Source organism: Cyprinodon tularosa, unplaced genomic scaffold, assembly GCF_016077235.1.
Source record: "Cyprinodon tularosa strain WSP-4 unplaced genomic scaffold, ASM1607723v1 ctg84, whole genome shotgun sequence".
NCBI classification, from domain to species: Eukaryota; Metazoa; Chordata; class Actinopteri; order Cyprinodontiformes; family Cyprinodontidae; genus Cyprinodon; species Cyprinodon tularosa.
Window position 1 is genome coordinate 310764 of NW_024039607.1, and position 22749 is coordinate 333512.

The 22749-nt window shown below is 39.6% G+C and overlaps 1 protein-coding gene across 1 annotated transcript in view; it reads right to left on the reverse strand.

Annotated features, from left to right (window-relative positions):
* The window catches only part of afdna (afadin, adherens junction formation factor a), a 159532-nt gene that overhangs the window by 2504 nt on the left and 134279 nt on the right, over nt 1-22749 (reverse strand). The window contains exons 31-37 of the mRNA XM_038272694.1: nt 20808-21210; nt 20439-20686; nt 20049-20263; nt 19723-19899; nt 12338-12472; nt 8725-9007; nt 1611-1695 (exon numbers count right to left, since the gene is read on the reverse strand). Of these exons, the coding sequence (XP_038128622.1) occupies nt 1611-1695; nt 8725-9007; nt 12338-12472; nt 19723-19899; nt 20049-20263; nt 20439-20686; nt 20808-21210 (1546 nt within the window). The remainder of the gene's footprint in view (nt 1-1610; nt 1696-8724; nt 9008-12337; nt 12473-19722; nt 19900-20048; nt 20264-20438; nt 20687-20807; nt 21211-22749) is intronic.

Genomic DNA, 22749 nt, shown 5'->3' on the forward strand with positions numbered 1-22749 from the left:
TAAAAGTTAATAAGCCTAGTTAACAATTATTTTTAGGTTTAAAAACTAAAAAATGTAAGTCCCAGTATCAGCATTAATGCCTCTAAGGTTCTGTTGGACCAACAAAAGTGTTTTTTTTCACTCTGAGTGTTTTTGATTAATTTCTTATAGAAGCACTTTTGTTATTGTTCTTAATATTTTCAGGCAACTTGGCGTTTCCTGTTATTACATTGACATTTACTCTTGCGATAATAATATCGTTATTTTTTGAATGTTACCAAGTTAATAAAGTCTTGTCCTGGATTCCAGTAACACTATTAGCTTGAAATTTTGATTTTCAAAGTATTTCACTGAGGGCCGTATAAAGGGTTAACCTGATCTTTATAAAGATGCTGTAATCAGAAAGTGTCAACTTTAGGGCAAATTTTCACCTCTTTTTCATTTAGATATCAGATAAATAAAAAAAAAAACATTTGATAAAAATCAAAAAGAAAAAAAATTTCTTAAATTAGACCCAAAACTTAAATTCAAAAAATGTTGCTGTAAATATCAATCCAATCTCTAGAGGGCAGCACATGGATAGGCTAATTCTTAAGGCCAATTTATGCCTCTGCAACCGTCAAATCTGTCCCTGTAAAAAAATCCTGACTACACGTCGGACGGTCGCAAAGAGACGCATTGCTCAATAGTAGCCCAAGTATGCTAGCACAATATCTGGTCGGGCCAATCAAATTGTCAGGGCGGGCTTTGTACGATGATGGACAGATGATCAACAGTAACCTAATCAACCACATCCCCAAAGCGCGCTTGGGTGACAACAACAATGGCTGCCGCTGGAGAGTTGAGGTGTGTAGATTCTGCTATTAGGTCTGTTCTAGAAGATATCGACAGCAAATTAATTTTAAAAGAGGAACAGAGAAACGCGATCAAGGCTCATCTTCTTATTCTAGGCGTGAAACTGCACGCTTTGATTTTTGTTGACAACAACTATGCCTCGCTTAACATACGTCACGCACTCCGTTTCTCTTATTGGTTGTAGGTCTATCCAATTGAGTGCAGAGGCATTTTTTTTCCTGGTTCGTTCAAAACACGCCCCATAATCACAGCTCTATGGAGCAGTATCAGACTCATATTCTGACTAGAATTGAGTCGGACTACGTCAGGCTAGTTCGGAAGTACAATCCGCCGAAGTTCTCGCAAGTTTAAATAGGCTCCTCCTTGCGCTTTGATGGGAAGCTGCTGTGCGTCCCTAGAAATTCCAGCCCGACGGTGCAGAAGCATACCAGCAAAACTGGTTCTCGACCAGACCCAAGCGACGTTTGATGTGTGCGGTTGCAGAGGTATAATCTGCCCTTTAGAAGAGGCCATTTAACACTTAGACAACTTCTTTTGTCAGTTTGTATACGAAATTTCGTTTAGTAAGCTTTTCAGACAGGAAATGATCATTTCTATTCCATAAAGTGCAGCAGTGATTAAATGTAAACAGTGTGGGAGAATAAAACATTGATATGGAAGTTCAGAGCATTAATAAGCAGTATTTCTGGTTTGGTGTCGTCAGGATGATGCAGAGTCTGTGAAATAAATGAAGATGTGATTCAAATTTAAATCAAGCATTGAAGGATTATGCTCACCTCTTCGCCCATTTATCCCTCGGGTCCTTGAACACCTCTCCTGATCCTACAACTCCTGTCGAGTTTCCAGTGTGCGAGTTAAACCCTGTTCAGGTTCAGGAGCCACACAGCAGACAAACATGAGTCAGTATCAATGGTGGGCAGACTGGGACAAACTGCAGGTATCTGAGGTGGAGGCTGCTGGGCGATTCTCAGCGCGTCTCTGACCAACACTTTCTTTTTTAAATCGATGGTCAATTATTTAATGGAGCAGAGACTCTGAGCGGAGACCCAGCAGCTTCTCCAAACATCCCGTTCTTTTCCACAGACCGGTCAGAGCAGAAAGAGGAGCAGTGGAGAGGAGAAGCGTTAAAGGCAGGAATGTTCAGACCTGGTTAGGCTACGGCAGAAAGGGGAGCTGTTAGAGGGCCGTTCCAAAGCAGGAAAACGGTCTGTGGAAGCGTACGGTCGGGATCCGAGGTCAGGGTCTAAAAGTCTGTTATGGAGGCAGTGGAGAACTGAATCCTGGGTAAACTGGGCTTTTAATGAAGCCACTCACAGACTCAGAGTGTGACCCTGACCTTGAACCATGTGTCTCTGTGTCACTCTAAAACACCGGAGATACCATCACCTCGGCAACGAGGTTTAAACCATAAAAATTCATAAAGCAGAGGAACGGCAGCTCCTAAAGCTCAGGGAGCTTCTGACCATCCAAAAACACCAAAACCAACTATTAATGAGGAACCATGTGGAATAAAACTCAGATTATCTAAGAGGACTTCCTTAAAAACAACACTTAAATTCACATCTTTATCTCCAGCTTGTCCAACAAGACTTGGGATGTTTAAATTTTAAGAGGAGTCTGAGCTGATTAATAGCTTGGAGCAGGATCCAGTCCTATTCTGCAATGTTTCCCTGAACAACAATCAGGTCCTTCAGCGCTGCAGAGGAAACTACCTGATCACCCCTCTGCTACAGAGTAAAAGAACCCTGTCTTTGACTACTGCTGTCATTCTTGATTTATTCTGCCAAAAAAAAAAAAAAACTTATTGAAACTCACCCACACTTCTGCCTGGTTAGCTTAATAGAGTTAGGTGAGCATAAAGTGATCCCAGCCTGATCGGCGCAATGGGAGCGACAGCACCACTTCCTGCACAGTCCTGGTTGGTGAATCACTTCAGCTGAGGTTCTGGTTCGCCACCTACTGGCCTCACGGAGAACTGCGGCTGAGGAGTGGTTCACCAACCACTGGAAGCGTAAACAAACGGTACTGGGCTTATCTAAGTAAGAAAAAACCGTAATTCATCTAATATATTTTCTTCCTGATGTAATCTGGAATTAGATCTTTTTCAACTTTTGTATAAGTTGTATTAAGTTGCATTTGTTTTCCTTCTGCAATCTGAGCCGACCAACTTCCTGTTTCCAGACCTTTTAAAAAAGGTAAGCAGAAAGCCTGAAAGGTCCATCTGAACTTTAGTGTTTCACAGTAAAAAGAAAAAGAAAAAAGAAATTAAATTCTAATAAATAACCTAAGAGTGACAGAGTTCAGGCTCAATTATTATTCAAACTGTAGAGGAACAGAAAATGCAGCAGGATGAACTAAATGATTCAGCATGAACTGATTCTTAGGATTCAGAACTCTTTAAAGAACCGCTGTTCTTTAAAACGCTGTTCTTTTCTAAAGGTGGCATTTGGTATTCAGCGAATGAAAGCCTCCCTTAATACCATCAGTTTCTCTGCCGGTTCTCACAGAATCTGGGCGTCCTTGTTAAGGTTCTGCACGGCGTGCTTTCATTAACTACACTGAAATAACATCCTTACTTCCTTCCTTTTCTGATATTCATCCAGTCCTGCAACAAAAGGTCAGTTCAGGAAGCTTTATGAGAGAGGAAAACCACATTGTTGGTTTTGGTCTTTTTAGGACAAATGGAAAACAGTGAAATCTGCCGACTGTTTCCTTTCCAGAAAAAGAAAATGTTGGGATTTTCCAGCCTAAAAAACTTTTTTTACTCCTTCAACTGAGAGCAGGAAGTTTTCAGAGAAACGCTGAGACATTTTGATGGCTGGATATTTCACTCTAATTAGAACTGATGCAGCTCCGTCAACACTAAACGGTTCTCCTGGTATAAATGTGTAAAAATCCTCCATGATGGTTTTTGTCAGTAAGCCAGACCGCCATGATTCACATCGCCCGCTGGCTAACTTTATTTGTTATCAGTGGCTTGTAGGGATGAGAATCGAAAACCGGTTCCTGTTCAGAACCGGTGTAGGTACCAGATTGACTCGGGGGCCTGCGCCTTTTGATGACGTCATGAGCGTCCGCCATCTTAAATGTGGCAAATCTGCAGTTTCTCAGTCACTTAAACAGTATCAGAGGGACTTTAATCTCTGAATATACTTTGTATTTGTAGTGTTTTTGTAATATTACAAGTTTATTTTTTGTATCCCTATAGCTTCATTCTCCTGAATTTATTGTCGTTACAAATGCAGACCGCGGGCTCAATGTAGTTTGTTTGAGTGGCGTTGCCATAATGTGACGTCATCGGGAGGCGCTAGGCCCATGGCGAATTCGGTGACGTCATCGGAAGGCGCAGGGACCATGGAGAATTTCTTCGTAAAATTGTCCGTTTACAAACCGCAATCCCGCTTTCGAATAAAACCTACACCCCGCTATAATTACTTTAGTAAGCTGTCCAGACCAATCAAAATGTTTTGCGCAATTGTGCAAACGTTAAAACAATTATGTATTGTGACGTCATCAAAAGGCGCAGGCCCCCGAGTCAATCTGGTACCTACACCGGTTCCGTGTGTTCAAATTCCATTGCACCGTTCGGCAGCTCGCTTAACAATTCTCTTATCGATTCCAGGCAGCACCAGAGCCACTCTGGGCAGCACGTAAGTCACGCACTTGCGTAAAAATTTAATATTTTTTAATATTTAGGCATAAGTCTAGAAAAGCAAAACAAAAGCGGTCAAAGCGATCGAAAGATTGGCTTCATTTTAAGGTGAAAAAGAGAAAAGACAAGGCGCTTTGCAATCATTGCATTGTTTACAACATGGCATACATTTTAACGAATGCCGTGTTTTTGATGCTTCCGGACAGAAGCTAAAGTTAAGACCAGCATGGAAGGCAACTCTGCTGGTAAGTAGCTAGTTTTATATCACTGGCTGTGCTTAATGTGGTTCATATTAAATCATATGCCATTTCTGGAAATAAACCAGTTTCCTACCTATCTTTTTGGCTTTTAAGTGACTGTGCCTTTCTCCCATTCACGGCCTTCTATTTTCACCAAGGCAGGCAGAAATAGGATGTCCTAGGCCAAGGTAGACGAATGTCACCGTGCACTTACCAAGTTCATTGTTTCGCAGAATCGATAAGAGAATCAGAATCATGAAAATCTTATCAATTCCCTACCCTAGTTGCTTCGAACTGAAGTTACATTAAAACCCTCTTTGTTTTCAGATTTAATGTCACATCCTTATATTCTTCTGAGTCTCAATAAATGTGTTGAACAGCTTTCAGAAGAAGTTTCAAATATTTTATGGATGCAGCATGTTAAGCCCTTCTGTGGAGTTCTTTAAAGAAAGAATGAAGGATTATGTTATGCTAATGCTAAGATTAAGAAAAACACAAGATGATAAATTGGTTTCCTGGGATCTGCACCAAGGTTTTGGTATCCATGACACAAACAAATACTTATCTTTGTAAGTGGACTAACACGTTTTATATATAAACAGGTCAGGATATACTTATAGGATGATGCAAAATTAATTTTCTTATTTTCCAACTAAATAAATCCTTCAATCACAGTAGATTAATTTTAATTTGTCGTGGCAAACCAGCATGCAGGATTTTACACATCTCTACCAGGGCTGTAAATAACTGCAGAGGCTGCTGTGCATTTGATTTTAACCCTGGATGTTGGTTTTCTGCCCCAAATGAAATAACGATGGGGATCGTTTGGAACAGTTTCAATACAGACACAGTGACAAATGGTAAATCCAAACACAAATATCCAGCTGGCAGCTCCTGAGCTCCATTTCTATTAGGCTCCTTCTTAAAAAGGAACCAGAGAGAGACCATCGTTCTGCCCAGTAAAGCTGGAGAGAATTACACTTTCAACTCTGATCAGTTTTTTTGTTTTGTTTCTCAAATTTACAGCAGAGGATTTGGGCCATTAAGAAAAATTGCTATAGAATTTTTGCTTAATCTGAATTTAATTTTAATGGCTGTAATCTTCATCTGTGCAATTTTGACAGGAAGTACATATTGAATTTAGATTTGAGGTTCTGGAGATGCCAGCATGAACAAAAAAAACAAACACATTTTGTCATTTAGTCAGTCAGGGAAAGCTGGAGGCTCAGGTGCTTTTAAAATCATCTGAACCTGCAGCAAAGCCCTAAGGGAGTAGTAATGCTTAGTAAAGCTGCAGCATTCAGTGGCAGAGACCAAGCAAAAGGTCAGAGGAAGGACAGCAGCATCAGAGCTGAAGCAGATAGGTAGTTTAGGGGAGCATATTAAAAGACTACAAGCTGGAAAAAAGAATGTAAAACATGAAGACAGCAGCAAAGTGAAGCTATGCACAGGCAGTAAAAAGCAATAGACATCAAGCCATTTCCTGAGGTGAACTGCTGGCAGCCAGCGTGCAGCATTGAGCTTTGATTCGTGTGTGATGCTAGAATGAAACATGCAAATTTGATTCTGGGAGGGGGTGGGGTGGGGGGAATTAGTGGGATGATGTGTTTGATGTGTGAGAGTGCAACATGAAGTGTCTGAGGTCGCAGGTGTGTGATGGGGGGGTGGGGGTGGTTGGATTGCAGGCAGGTACCAAATTAGGACCTCAGGTATTGATTCAGTCTGGAGTGAGCTGCAGTCAAAGATGCGTTTGTCTGAGGTCCTTCTGGTGTTGAGCTACGTTACTTTGAAACAAACTGTTCTAAAAGACATTTCCTAAAAGGTGAACCATGATTTTACAGCATAGCTCGAAACAAGTGCAATTTAAAATGTAAAATGTAACAGAGAAACTGCAACTTTTAAAATGTTATCATCATAAAACATATTAGCTACTGCTAGCCTAGCAGATACATATTAAGTTAGGTCAAAATACTGGTGTTCACCGTAGTTAATGTGAAAATATTAGCTTTTGACCTAATGGTACATTTAGTATAAAACAAGTGTTAGCTGCTTTTAGCTCAAATGCCATCGCTAACATAAACGATTGGCTTTTTACCCAATGACAGCTACATTTAGCATAAAACAAGAGTAAGCTAACAGCAGCTAACACTTGTTTTATGCTAAATGTAGCTGTCATTGGGTAAAAAGCTAATTGTTTATGTTAGCGATGGCATTTCAGCTAACAGCAGCTAACACTTGTTTTATGCTAAATGTAGCTGTCATTGGGTAAAAAGCTAATATTTTATGTTAACTCAAATGCTCTCGCTAACATAAAATATTAGCTTTTTACCCTATGACAGCTACATGTAGCATAAAACAAGTGTTAGCTGCAGTTAGCTTAAATGCTATTTCTAACATAAATTATTAGATTTTCACCTAATGGCAGCTACATTTAGCATAAAACAGGTGTTAGCTGCTGTTATCTCAAATGCTATCGCTAACAAAATATTAGCTTTTGACCTAATGGCAGCTTCATTTAGCATAAAACAAGTTTTAGTTGCTGTTAGCTCAAATACTCTCGCTAACATAAAAGATTAGCTTTTTACCCAATGACAGCTAAATTTAGCATAAAACATGTGTTTGTTTCTGTTATCTCAAATGCTATCGCTAACAAAATATTAGCTTTTGACCTAATGGCAGCTACATTTAGCATAAAACAAGTGTTAGCTGCTGTTAGCTCAAACGCTATTGCTAACATAAATTATTAGCTTTTCACCTAATAACAGCTACATTTAGCATTAAACAAGTGTTAGCTGCTGTTATCTCAAATGCTATCGCTAACAAAATATTAGCTTTTGACCTAATAACAGCTACATTTAGCATAAAACAAGTTGATATTTAAGGATATGAGGATAGTTGGCAACTTTTGCATTTTAATGTTTGCATTTAATCTCCTGCTAGCATAGAAAGCATTGCCAGTTTCAACAACAAGTTTTTAGAAACAGTTTAGCTAAAGCTAGCAGATAAACCCCTTTTTAGCTTTGTAAATCTTGTTCTCTAATTTTAGTTTGTATATATTTAGGTCAAATCTCAATTGTTAGACTTAAAACTTAACATAACCTCAGACAAAGGTGAGTTTTTACTGCTGGTATGAGCGCTAATGCACATGTATGATTTTTTTTTTTTGCTGTTAGAGATGGATGTGAAAAGCCCAATCTCCTTCCCTTTAAAGCAAACACCGCTAAGCAGAGCCCAGGGGCAGGAAGTGGAGGTGCCTTCTCCATCCCTGTTCCCAAGAAGCAACTAACCAAACAGAAAGAAGGCGGCGAGCGACAACACCAACAGTACTATGATTGGCTCTGATGGGCCTCAATCGTCTGTGACAAACAAGGTGGCGTGATTATCCATTGCTTTTTTTTTCTTTTACGGTGTTCGGAGAGGGGGTGATTGTAGAAGGATGATGAGGAGGGAAAATTACTGGGAGGAAAGGTGATCAAAAACAAAAACAATCTGATTGGTGAAGGAGAGACGGACCGATCCCCACGAAAAAAAAAAAAAAAGATAAAATTAAAGTGAGGGATGAAAAGTTGGACTGACAAAAAAACAACCTAAACAAACATGTAGAAGAGGAAAACCTAAGAGCGGTAAACCATGAAGGGTAGGAAATGACAGATGAGTGGATGAGAGGGAGATACGGGAGTAACAGAGGGCGCCTTGGGGAGCCTGACTCCTCGCTCCTCTCTCCAGCTCTACCTTTATAGGTTCCTGGTAGGGGGACGGAGCTGGGTTTGGCTGGAAGGGGGGGAGCTGTACTGTTGGAGTTGTTGACTGGTGGCTGGAATGAGCCAGATAGGAAGATGCCATCAGAAAGAGGGCGGGGCTTGCGTGCAGTGGGCGGCGGCTGAGGTCGGCCTTGACTAGGCGCGGCGGAGGCCGGGAGGTCGCCGTACGACTTCCTGATCGCCGACAGCTTCGCCTGACCTGACCAGCCGCCGCTCCCTGCCGAGTTGGCTTCCTTGCCTTCGTCCTCGTCTTCGTCATCGCCCGCATTGGGGACGAATTTGGCTGTGTAGAGCGTGTCTGGCGAGATGACCTGTGTTTTGAGGTAGGAGGTGTTTCTCTGTGGTGGGGGTGGGGGGTTGTTAGTAGGGTTGTGGGGGGCGGGGGGTTGGTAATCCCGAGGCAGCGGGGGCCGATACAGACCGGCCGGCTCGTCAGGCGTCAGCAGCTTTCTCTCAGCTTCCTCGTGCTGCCGCCGCCGCTCAGCCTCCAGACGGTTGTAGTACTCCTCCTCCTGTCTCCTCTGGGGGAGGGACAACCTGTTAGTAAGCTCCACTCTGATTGGCTGCCACCAACACTGGGTACTAACAGTCTAGTTAGCTAGAAACACAGCTGGTTAACTAATCAACAAGCTGCTTCTACTATAAACTGAACCACCCACCCTTCAGGTACTAACTGACCCTACCCTGAGTCACCTCTGGAAACATCAGAGAGCTGAGGGCCCAAAGCAAAGGGCCTCACTTCGGAAATGTTTCTGATTAGCTGTTTCTCCTCTAAAGTCCTGATAGTATTCTGCAGCAGACCTGATCTAACTTCTTCCAAGAAGCCAACACGATCCAATTATTTCTCTGAAAATCCCTTTTTTAATACTTTAGCGGTTTGATGGTTGGTCATTGCATACTTGCTCAACAACTACAGATATCCTTCTGTAAAGCTTCAAATGATCAAAACAATCTAATGTAATAAATAAAATCTAACTTCCACTGTACAGAACTTCATATTTAAATCTTGACTATTAAAAATTGAATTGCATTAATTCTTGTTAAATTAGGTCTGTATCAGAATCTTAGGCTACGTTCACACTGCAGGCCTTGATGCTCAATTACGATTCTTTTGTGAAATACGATTTTTTTGATGTTTACATTTATATAATATATGCGACTTGCATTCATACAACCTAAGTGTCCTGCATGCGCAGAAGAGGAAGCAGTGACGTCACAAGCCAGCGTGCTTCGTGTTTACGGAAGTAAACACGGATGGTAGTGCTGGAGCGGATCTATCTTTACAAACCTTTAAAACTCAATCTTTCCAAGATGGTTAAACTTAAATACTACTCTCCGCATCATCGTCCACCATGGTTGTAGTTTTTCTTGCAACTTCTGCGTAACAAGAAGCAGAAGAGTGACCACTGTCGGGTATTAATGACGTTCAGGTCCGTTGCATGTGACCTGGCTGTTCAGAGACGGGTCGCATTTGAAAAGATCAGATTCGTATCGGATGCAGGACCACATAGCCAAGCGGTCTGGGTCGCATTGGAAAAAAATCGGATCTGTGTTGATCAGACTGTCATGAAAAGATCAGATTCAGGTGCATATGGGGAAAATAAAAAAAAATGGATTTGGATGACTTCAGGCTGCGGTGTGAACGTAGCCTTTGTCCTGCTCTTGTTGTAAATGGCCTACACCTGGCATTTGTTGTTAAATAGCATCTTATAAGACTCAAATGAAACGCAAAACATTTAATTTGTACATTTTTAATATTAATAGGAAATTAAAATATATTTCAGGGGATTCAATGTGGTAATACAATATCATAAATTTAGCTGAAGCAGTTTTAGACAATTTTTTTATGTAGTAAAATGTCTAATACTACGGCATAAACAATAAATATATTTTTATTTTTAAACGATTAAAGTGTTTTTAAACCAATTTTCTGAACTTAATCTGCTAAATATAGAATTCAGCTCTTTTTATTTATTTATTTTTTTACTTCTTTTATATCTACATTAGTTTTCTTAATGGCTCCAAAGACATAAATAATCTAAATGATCAAATAAAAATAATTTCTAAGATAGATTATATGATGTATTACAACTTTTATATACATTTCAAACATATTTTAAAATACTTAATAGTTGTCTTTGAAAAAGAAAACAAGAATTCAAATGTTAAATCAGTTTTATAACAAAACCCTTTGATTAAAAGATTTAACGCCTTTCTGCACTTTTTATTTTCAGCTCTTAAACCTAAATACATTTAAGGAAAATTCCCCAACCAAGCCCCTGACCTTTGATCTAGAAATGTGTGGAAAGCACTTTCTAATATTTCTAAGAATCCAGAAATCTGATTAAAAAAAAAAAAAGGTTTAAATAAACTATTCCGACTGCAGATTCCTAAAAACCCAGATCTAACGTCTCGCCGACCATCCAGCTTCTCCTCCTCTACACCTCCATCACCGCCTAGTGCCAGCCCTCTGTGTCTTTTGGATCTCTGTAATGGATTCCTGTGTGGCCTGAGTTTACATTAAGTGGTTTCTGTGGGAACATCCTCCAGTGTCCAGCCCACTCTGCCTCCTAGCATCTAGACCTCAGGGAGAAAAGCTACGCTGGTGAGGAAGAGATTTGGGTTTCAGGTTCTGGAGCTCAACCAGCTGTTCTGGGGTCAACCGCCGGGCTTCTGATGTGAGATTATCTCCTCATATTTCTTCCGTCTCATGTGGTGAGGGTCGAGCCGGAGCTGCTCGGAGAGTTCAATCAGCCCAAAGGGGATCTGAAGAAACTGGGAGGGATTAGTGGGTGCGTGTGGGCTCTGAATGAGTGACTGGCTGGGTCTATGAACATGTATGGCATGGATGAGGGTGTGTGGAGTGAATGTAAAGCATATGGTTTGTGGGGATGGGGAGGCTGGTTGGAGTGGGCAGCATTCCCTAAACACACCTTTAGATGCTGGAAGGAATGTGGAAAAAAAATAAATGAATCCAAACCTCAAAATTAAAACTCCTAAAAGCTTCCCGGCTAAGAAAACCTCCCTGACCTCTACATGATGAGAAAACTCATGCTTTCTGGTGGGTGGGAGCACAGACCATGACAGCAAGACATCACAGAGGGTGGGGGGGGGGATCAGGATGACAACATGCAACTGGACAACTTTAAAATGAGTAAAAACAGCATTAAAATACAGTCGCAGCAACAAAAAGAAATTTACTAACTGTTCTAACAGAAAGAACTAAAAACATTTGCTTCCAGATGTTGATGGATGGTTTTCAATAACCAGCGGCCTGCAGCTCACAGGACAATGCACCAGCGTGATCATATTATGAAACAACAAACATGGAGGATTCTGTCTTAAAGAAAACAATGTGGATGAAAGCATGAGAGACCAAACCACTGGTTATTCAAAAACTCAAAGGAATGCAACATGTTTGAGCATAAGGCAAACCATCTTACATAGAATATCTTAAGGTTGATATATATATTTTTTCTGTGCACTTAATGCAACAGAGATTCTAAATAATATCAAAAATCAATTTATTGTATAAAATGCTGAAAAAAACAGAGTAAATGGACCTTAAAAAGAAGCAAAAATTGAGTCGCATTAATGACGGCTCAACTATACGGAAATACAAAATTGATTTAATGCGACAGTGACTGAAAATCCAAGAGTTGGACCAATACTGTTAAATCCTAATCCTGTCATTAGATTAAAACAAGATGTAATTAATCTAAAAAATAAAGAATAAACTCTAATCTGCAGCAGCAAACCAACAGTCTTATCCCAGAAGATGTTCTCCTCTTTATTTAAAGTTAGGCAAAGCTTTAATCTGGTCTTTAACATTTTCTCAGAAAGAAACTGACCTTCTCCCCCGCCTCTCGTTTGACTCTCTCCTCCTCCCTCCACCTCCTCTCTTCCTCCTGCTTCGCTCGCTCCTCGGCCTCCCTCTTCCGGATCTCCTCCAGCTGCTGCTTACGCCGCCGCTCCTCGTCTTGCAGCTGATTGTTGGCAGATCCACAGACAGACACACACGACACGCCATGAGGCACACATGCAGACAGGGAAATCGTTACAACAGCAATCACTGACATCAATTCAAGCAATATGAGATCATTAATGCTGAAAACTGTCTGGACACTAACTTGAAGCAATATGGCTTGTCTAAATGGGCTGCTCCAGAGGAAGGAACAGCATGCACAGAAAACTCACAACACAAGCAGAAAATCCCACATCTGACCATGCAAACACCGACATGCAACAGCAGCGGCAACCACAACAAGGACGCAGAGCAACAACGTTAAAGCCCCCCTCCCTCCAGATACTAAATTTGTCCAAGAAATACACCTACGACTTGGAAAACAATGGAGAATGCTGCAAAATAAACATAAAATAAACAAAAAAAAAAACCTATTTCTTTAGCCTGGATGGTGGATAAAGGGTCAGTTCAACCAAATCACAAAAAAAGCAGACTTTCTATAATTGAATGTGAAATATAAAAAAATATAATGTGTTAAAGCTCCACCTCCCAACTAGGGATTCCCCGATCTGATGTTGGAGTCAGAAACCATTTAGTCAAACAAAAAGGTGAATCTGAAATGATTGCCCTGCGTATAAAAGTTGATAGAAAAACGTTGCTTCTGTTTGAACTTGATGTAACTCGTTGACCAACAGGCTCAGTTGTTCTCAGGTTCAGTAATTTCACTTGATTGAGGTTTTTCCAACATTTCACACAACAAAATATAAGTATTTGTGCTGATATCGTATCGGGTTGTTATGAGTATCAGCCAGTATGGTATCAGAATATTTAAAGTTTTATCAGCACTAAGCTAACAGTTTTATTCAGGTTTAATAACTTAAAAATGGAAGTGCCAGTATCGGCATTAATGCCTCTAAGGTTATGTTGTACCACAAAAAAAAAGTATTTCTTTCACTCTCAGAGTGTTTTTCATGAATTTCTTATAGAAGCACTTTTGTTATTTTTCTTAATATTTTCGGGCAAGTTGGTGTTTCCTGTTATTACACGGACATTTACTTTTGTAAATGTAAATTCCAATAACCTATTGGCTTTAAATTTTGATTTTCAAAGTATTTCACTGAGTGCCCTATAAAGGGTTAACCTGATCTTTATAAAGATGCTGTAATCAGAAAGTGTCAACTTTAGGGGAAACTTTCACCAATTTCTAATTTAGATATCAGATAAATCGAATAAAAAAAATGTGATGAAAATCGAAAAAAAAACTTAAATTCAAAATTAAAAATTTATTTTATTTACAAAGTATTCTAATTTAGATATCAGATAAATCCAATTAAAAAAATTTGTTGAAAATCGAAAAGAAAAAAAAATCAGAGTTTGTTTTCAAATTTAGACATAAAACTTAAATTCAAAATGTAAAAAACGTTGTTGTAGATATTAATCCAACCACTAGAGGGCAGCACATGGATAGGCTAATTCTTAGAAGAGGCTGTTTCACAACTTAGACAACTTTTATTGCCATTTTGTATACGAAATTTCATTTAGTGAGTTTTTCAGACAGGAAATGAACATTTCTATGTGTTTTTCATGAATTTCTTTTTTAAAAAAGCACTTTTGTTATTTTTCCAAATATACTTAGGCAAGTTGGCGTTAATTTTTGCCATTAAAATATTAATATTAATGTTTAAAAGGTAATAAAGTCTTGGCTGGATTCCAATAACATTATTGGCTTTAAATTTTTATTTAAAAAGTATTCTAATTTAGATATCAGATAAATCCAATAAAAAAAATGTGATGTAATTCGAAAAGAAAAAAAATCAGAGTTTGTTTTAAAATTAAGACACAAAACATTAATTCAAAATGTAAAAAAACGTTGTTCTAGATATTAATCCAACCACTAGAGGGCGGCACATGGATAGGCTAATTCTTAGAAGAGGCCGTTTCACAACTTTGACAACTTTTAATGTCATTTTGTATGTGACCTTTCATTTAGTGAGCTTTTCAGACAGGAAATGAACATTTCCATGTGTTTTTCATGAATTTCTTTATGAAAAAAGCACTTTTGTTATTTTTCCTAATATACTCAGGCAAGTTGGCGTTAATTTTTGCCATTAAAATATTCATATTAATGTTTAAAAAGGTAATAAAGTCTTGTCCTGGATTCCAATAACATTATTGGCTTTACATTTTTATTTACAAAGTATTCTAATTTAGATATCAGATAAATCCAATTAAAAAATTTGTTGAAAATCGAAAAGAAAAAAAAATCAGAGTTTGTTTTAAGGCTGTTTCACAATTTAGACAACTTTTAATGTCATTTTGTATGTGACATTTCATTTATTGAGCTTTTCAGACAGGAAATGAACATTTCTGTGTTTTTCATGAATTTCTTTATGTCCTTTAAATTTTTATTTACAAAGTATTTCACTGAGTGCCCTATAAAGCGTTAAGTAATGGAAATGATAATTTACTGTCTGGAGAGCTGGAAAGCAAGACCAAATAGATAGAATCATTTTATGGGAACTTTAGTTCATGTTATGTTTAGTTGCTATTGAGCATTACAGTTTATCATTTCTGCATAATGCATTTTTTAAAAGCCTTATTAAACATAAAACTTGATACAGCATGTATATTTATAACATTTCTTACACCTTTGTGGATTTGGAATTATTAAATAAAATAAATTTTACTGAAAAAAATATATATATTCATAAAGAAAAATAGAGATGTGTGAAAAAATAAATGTTAAAATGTTTAAAGAAATTATTTGATAAGTAAAAATCCTGAAAAGGCTGAAATCAGCTGGTGTTAAAATAATGTTCAGCGATCATGTCAGTAATCAGACTGAAGTGTCTCTGTAAAATGTACATTTGTTGTGAACTGGTGTTTAATAAATACACTGAATTAGATTAGATTTACATGAAATAAAAAAAAAAATCTAAAAATAAAAGAGGATTAAACTTAAAAGGTTTTAAACATTCTTTTTAAAACCAAGTTTTTAATTTATTCTTACAATCAATTTGACTGATCAGCTCTGTTTAGAAATTGATATATTATAGATAAAGCTGCACAATTACAGTCTGCTCGCAATCCTCAACCCACTTTACTTCCTGTTTATAAACATTAACCCTGAAAAGGTGAATTTAATGACTCTGGTAACCTGTGGTTGAACAGACCCCTTAAAGAAAAAGCTCAGCCATTCGTGCGGATGAACGGATGAATGAACAGAAAGGTGAATAAATGGATTCAGGAACGGCACGATAGTATGATGTCTTTGCAGGATTTACATGCACGGGTTTCCCTCTGATGTCCCTTAGTGATGAGCTCAGCCATGCAGGTGCCACCTCCATGTCTGCTGCAAACAAAGCTGTAGCTCCAGAATTCCCCACCTCCCCCCCCTTTAGGATGTTTTTAGTAGACAAGGAGATGGACCGCCTCCTGAGCCAAACGGCATCAAGCATCCCAGAACCGGCTGCTCTTTAGCTCCTCATGGCTTAGCCCCCCCAATCATTCAACCTAACCCCAAAGAAACGATATCTGCAGTTCTTATGGGCAGGGAGAGACGGAAAGGAAGGGCAGGTGGGCAGCCAAGACAGAAAACAAGAAGTGATGTAAGGCCAGGGACAGGAAACTCAGCATTAACAGGAAGAACATACCAAGTCTAGAACAGAGATAGCTGGGACAGCAGTCTGCTGCTGAAGAGGAAGAAGAAGAGAACCGAGAGTAAGAGAGGGAGGGCAGATGGGTGAAAGAAAGGAAGGGGGAGAAAAGATCAAAATACTGAAGGGAGGGGGGGGTTTAATCACAATTAAATTTAATTAATCAAAGATTTAATTAAAAGGAGGGGAGGATGTGGGAAAATGTAAGCAGAAGGAAGAGGAGGACATACAGTCAAAAGGAAAACATTACTGAAGCTTGTGCTGATTAGTGGAAACCGAAGATCTGAATTTAATCTTTCAGATTTATTTACATTATTTAAAAAATGTTTATCAATTACCAGAATTATGTCAATTAATTAGAGCCACATTTAAACTTCTCTTCCAGGTTTACTTTGCTTGTATTTAAAGGCCCTGCTGTGTTTAAACTTTATAACGGATGCTGTTTATTTCTTCTTTTTAATTCTGAGGCCTAAGCCACCTGAAGCTTTTCCTCAGGAAGCATTTGACTTATCAAAGCTATAAAATAAAAGATAAATGACAAACAAATGTTTATCTAGATGCTGAGTTCCAGGTTATGTTTGTCACATTTTGCCTCATAACTTAGCAAAAAGGCATCTGAAAACAGGGGTATCATTTAGGCTGTAAATAATAATGCATTTAATATATATAATGTATTATAATTGAATATAATTCATCCTGAAGAGACATTTTTGGCAGGTAAATATCTACTTTTATCATTATTTAGTCATAGATCTAAATCTTTAAGAGATACTCAATTATACTTTTAGATTTGGCTTTTATTTTTGCTTTGATTAGAAAAAGCTCTGTAAATATGAGACATTTTTACAAAAGAAGGCCCACTTTACTAAAAGAAGGTTCCAAATTTAAATATTTAACAAAAAGGCATTTAATATAACGGACCATTCTTTACACGCTGCTGATTGAGAGTTAAAAAGTCAAATATTTACTTTCACTATTTTCAATGCCTGACTTATACTCTAAGGTTGATAAAAAGAAAAGCTGTTTTACGATAGTTTCTATTAAAAAGTCAATGATCCTCAGCGTACAGAAAAACTCAGCAGTGGGCAAACTTTGAAATATCTTATTTGTTGTTCTTAATTTATAGAACATTCTATCATTTTCATCATATAGCGCAGGGGTCACCAATTAAAATCAGCGGGTCCGAAAAAAGAAAATTAACCAGGAAAGGCCGGAGACATTTTTAATCATAATCTGTTACTTTAAACAGAATTTAACACTGAAATAAAATAATGTTTTTATGCATCCATGTTATACAATGAATTTTCAAATAAAAATTCCCAATCTAAAGTGTTTTTTGAAGTAGAGAACAACAATCGTTCAGTTTCCTGACTCACATATATTATAAAACACCTGTTATTTTCTTTCTTTTTTCATGGCTTAATGAGAGCAGTGGGCTTTATGCTGCCCTGCAAGGCTTTAAACCTGGGTTAGAATGGCGACAAAGCCATTCTGAAGAAATTCCAGGCTCATTCGCTTATATATTCCCAAAAACTAAGACTGTTTGTTTAAATTATTGGATGCAAACTATTGGTACTTCAACATACCAGGAAGCAGATTTCTCATCTCGATCAAAATATTTATTTTACAATTGCATTGTCAAGTTCAAAAGAAACTTCTCATCTCAGGCCTGAATGAAGAGATGCCGAGTTTGGAAACAGAGAACAAACATAAATCATACAAACCATGTATTATCCTAGTTATTCCCAATACAAAAATCCACAACAAAACGAAAATATTAAGCGCTCACTTGCGCATGTTTTGCTCTTGAATATAATAATTATCTAGGCCATGCTCTCCTTGAGCTCTGAGGAAGTCGGAGCGGAGCAAGACGGGAGGAACAGCGGAGGCTGTAAGCTTTGCTTTGGGCAGGAGGTCTGGAGCGCAGCGGAGACGGAGGACGTGGGATTTCAGGGTTAGAAACTGTCGTTAGACAACATGCGGTAATTTAGAAATGTTTTAAATCAGGTTGGGTCCGGATTAGCCAACAGGTGGGTCCGGATCCGGACCATGGTCTGCTAATCCAGCGGTCCCCAACCTTTTTTGCACCACGGACCGCTATATTTTCACGGACCAACGGTGGTGGGCAATGTCCAGTCTGCTCCGTAGCTTTGTTTTGGTCGCTGTAACCGCATAAAATCCCGCTTCACAAAGATAGGATGTTATAGATAGGATGCGTCTTAACCTGTATCAAGAGGCACAGATGTACCGATGCAATTGGGAGAGAATACAATTTTTTATATTTTTTAAAATAAAACATCACTCAGACTCTGATATATAATATATATATATTTTATATATATATATATACCAAATGACGGTGGTTGGGGACCCCTGCGCTAATCCATGACCTCTGATATAGAGCATTAAAGCATTAATAGAGATTTATCTAAAAGAAAATTAGAAATAAAAATAAACAATAACAACATATTTATTAGGTATTAAGTTTAGGTAAACGCTGACCCCTTCAGGTCATAGGTCAGTATTGGTAGCCCTATGAACCATAACCCATGAAGTAGCTCTAAGCCTTGAAAAGGTCGGTGACCTCTGCTTTAGACTCTACAGGCCTCATTTAACACAGAAAATATTAAAGTTAGATAACAAAAGGTTTTAAGGTGAAAATCTCTTCTCTCTAAGAGGCATAAGGCACCAGAGAACCTCAGGAACAATGATCTTTATGACAGATCAGATCAAAGTGAGGCGTTTGGTTATTATTCCAAGCAAAAAGTAAATTCTATTACAGTTGACAGTCTAGCATGGAGGTGGAGTGGAGTATCAACTCCTCTTTGTGCTAAAGTATTTTAAGGCAATCTGATGTTGGACTCAAGCTTTTTTTTTTTAAATCAACAAAAGGAATGGCTTTAAATGGCCTATTCAAAGTCCAGATTTAAACCTTCCACAAACTTCTAAGCAATGAAGAAAGAAAGTTTAGGAATTGGGCCAAAATTCTTCCACAATGATACAGACTGATAAACGTGGAGTTGACTTTTTGCACCCCTGATGCTTTTATCTTAGCTGTTAAAAAGGCAATGATGAACTTTTTTTAAGCAACTAAATACGTTATTTAGTGGAAAAATGTAGATTTTTAGCTACAGTTATAACTACATCAGTGTCTCACTCTGATCAAACACGTTTTAATCCCAGGCTGGTTGGGAGTGAGGAAGCTGATGATGAACTGTTGCCCTCCTTCCTGCCCAAACCCTGGCATCCACCCTTCCAGCCAATCAGATTTAAGCAGCTCAGCATGGGAAAGCGATGACAGAAGCATGTTGCAGATGCACACTGCGCGACATTCACAGTGGGAGGTGCTGCTGCAGAGGAACCAGTTTCCTCCTCTAGCGTTTGAAAAAGGCGGTTCTGTTTTTCTCCCCATCAGCCTAATTTCCTGCGACTCGCCCTTCGTCGTGCACTTAACTGCAGATTTGTTTCTGGAGTCGGAGCTGATGGGTAAGATCGCTTGAAAAAAACAGAAGTCAGATTTAAAACTGCCAAAGAAGCCTGTGCACGTGACAATGCCTTTTATTCTCCTCCTTCCGCCAAAATAAAGTTAGCCTTTCGTCATGGCTGTCCTTCTTACCCTGGCTCTCTTCTCAGCCTCCAGCCTCTGCATGATAAGCTCGTCCATGTCCTCATCGTCCTCCTCCTCTTCATCTTCGTCGCTGTGTTTGGATTCCTGCAACCGCTTCTGGAACTGCCACTCCAGCATCAGCTTTCTGAGGCGGTCGCTTTCCTCTGCTGTTCGCTCGGGTTTCGCCTAAGAAACAGGAAGGTGTTAGGAATAAGGATGGATCACTACTACATCTACAGTATATCTGCAATTTTAACATCCTCCTTGGTCAGATTAGAACAATTTTAATGAATGCTTCTAAATTAACAAAAAGCCATGTTTCTAAAGGGTTTTACCTGCAGCTCCTGGATCTCTTTGTCCAACAGATCCACGATGTGCAGCTGCTGCTGTTTCTCTGCCTTTTCGCGGGCATCTCTCTTCCAGGGATCTGGAGACAAGCTGTCGCTGGTGGAAAGCTCCTCCTTACTGATGGTGATGTACTGCAGGTCTCTCCTCTCGATGGTCCGTGGCTGCTGCTGCGGAAGCAGCTCCCTGATCACCGTATCCATTGCTGTGGTTTTATGATATTCAATGCAAGGTTAGATAAAAGAAAAAAACGTGGAAAAAACAGTCTTAAAAGTTCGTTATGATTAAAAATCTTAATTGTGTGTTTTGTATCATTCAGCTCTGTTACGCTGATTCACTGTGTTTCATTTAATGGAAGCAGAGAAGCGATAATGTTTTACCGGAAGAGTTGGCGCCAGAAGCGGGTGGAGGCACTGCCGACCGCGGCAGGCTTGACAGCTTCTCTGGTCTGGATGGTGGAGGCTGAGGCTGTGGGGGGTGGTAAGGCTGGGGCGGGGCCATGGAGGCCATGGGAGGCTGGTGGTGAGGAGGAGGCTTGGCTCCACCATTGTTGTGGGGTTGGACGGGCATGACGGGGTTGGCCCGGATCTGACCCAGCTTTCTCTCCTGCTCCCTCCTCTTTCTCTCCCTGAAAAAAAAAAAAAAAAAGAAATAAACATAAAATGTCTCTTTGTTCTTCCAAGAAGACGACACAGAAATGTTCGGTGTATCAAACGCATCACTGGAAAAACCTAAGCGGTAACGCCCACCTCTCCTCCTCCAGCCGAGCTTTCTCCTTCTCATACCAACGCTGCTGCTCCTCCCTTTTCTTACGGTCGGCAGCTTGCTGGGCCATAACCGGGCTGATGGTGGAGGGAGGGGGCGGCAGCGGCAGCTCGCTCTGGGGTTCGTAGGCGTCTGGGTAAACGGTAGGCGGGGGCGGAGGAGGAGGTGGCAGGTCGGAGCGGGACGGCGGTGCCACAGAGTGCGGCGGAACAGCGTGCGGCGTATTGGGCGTCTTCCATCGGCCCGGCCCGGTCTTCTGGTTTGGGCCTTTGTTTGAAGACGTGGAAGAAGCTGAGAAGTTGAGGTGCTCCTGGCTGGATGTCGATGACTCCAACGAAGAGGAAACCTGCGGCTGAGGCGTCCAGTGGTCCAGTGGAGGTCCCACACCTGAGGATAAAATCAGTCGCAGGTTCAGGGAGAAGCCAAGCCACAGTCTGCTGCTTTTTATTCTATTTCGGCTCTGATATCTGAGAGATTCTATAGGGTGATGCCTCTCAAAGCTTTATGCTAGGGTACAGTCCACCATGGACCACTGCTTGCCGTGTTATTTAGTCAGATTTCCTGTTTCTAAAAGATAAAGTCGAAGCAAGCCTCTTTTTCATAACCATTCTGGGTTCTCTCTCTCCAAAGATTCATCACTTTTCACTAAACACTGACCCTTAACTAGAGGCTAAACAATAAAATGTCAAAATAATGTAATAAAAGAATGATAAATCAAAACGTATACATCTCTACTAAGGGTATAATTGTGCAATCACAAATTGCTGCCTTGTTCTTGAACATTCCAGACACCATGGAGTCAAGTTCGGCTCAAAGACGGATTTAGATGGATTTTCTTTCTGTATACAAGTAATAAGGATGAGACGGTTAGGTGAGGCGGTGGAAGACGCATCAGTTTCCTAAAAACCTGCATTATTTCCTTTATACAACACAACAGGCTGGATTTCTGCAGGACAGAAGAAACAGTGAGTAAAGTCCGAGGCATTTAGCTGCGTCTCTGTTCTCATGTGGTGTGAAGTTTAATCCCAGCAGCTGTGCTGCTTTTTTTTCCTGCTTCAAACTGTTAACCTGAATCTTAAACATAGGAGTAAAAAGAGAGAAAACGGTTAACATTTAAAAGTCGTAGGGAAGCGGCTGTTCCAACGGTTGCAGCTCCGAATTCCGCCGAGTGTTGCCCAACTTTACACGAGTGAATAAAGTGAATGTGATTGGTCGATTATCAAGAGGGCGGGATTGATGTGGCTGAAGGTTCACAAGCAAGTTTGGTTGTGGCCAGTGTCTCGGAAGCATCGTGCTAACCAGTTAGCAACGTATTGCTAGTATGTTCCCGATGGGAAATTATATTGGGACCAAGAATAACTTAGCAACGACACTATCAGGGAACGCTATGGACAGAGGAAACATGCAAGAGGAGGAGAGTTTAGTGTTGGAGGTCTCCTCTGTCATCCATTTTTTATTTAGAGGAGGAAAGCAGGGACGAAGATGATGTGGAATTTCTTATTTCAACCGTTGCGTATTTTAGTTGCGACATATGAATCAAGATGCTGTGACAGAAAAAATTTGATTGACAGATAACCGTTGATATATGATTGGCCGAATTTAGCTGTACAAGCTGATGTATAACTAACTGGCCTGAATAAGATAACGAAAAATAACACAGATTTTTAAGAAAGGATTTCTTTAAAATAAATTTTCAAACTTTTGGGACAATAGCACATTTATACACATGTTTAAGCCAGAATCATTTGAAATTTAAATATGACTTCCCTATGAAATTAAAATTTTCTCCCTCATCAGGGAAATGTTCTGGCACATAGATACTGAATAACAGGGGCCCTAGGATGGACCCTTGGGGAGCGCCACATGTGATCTCTGATGTGAAGTAATTTAGGTAAGATTTAAACTTGAAGATCAACTTCTACCTCT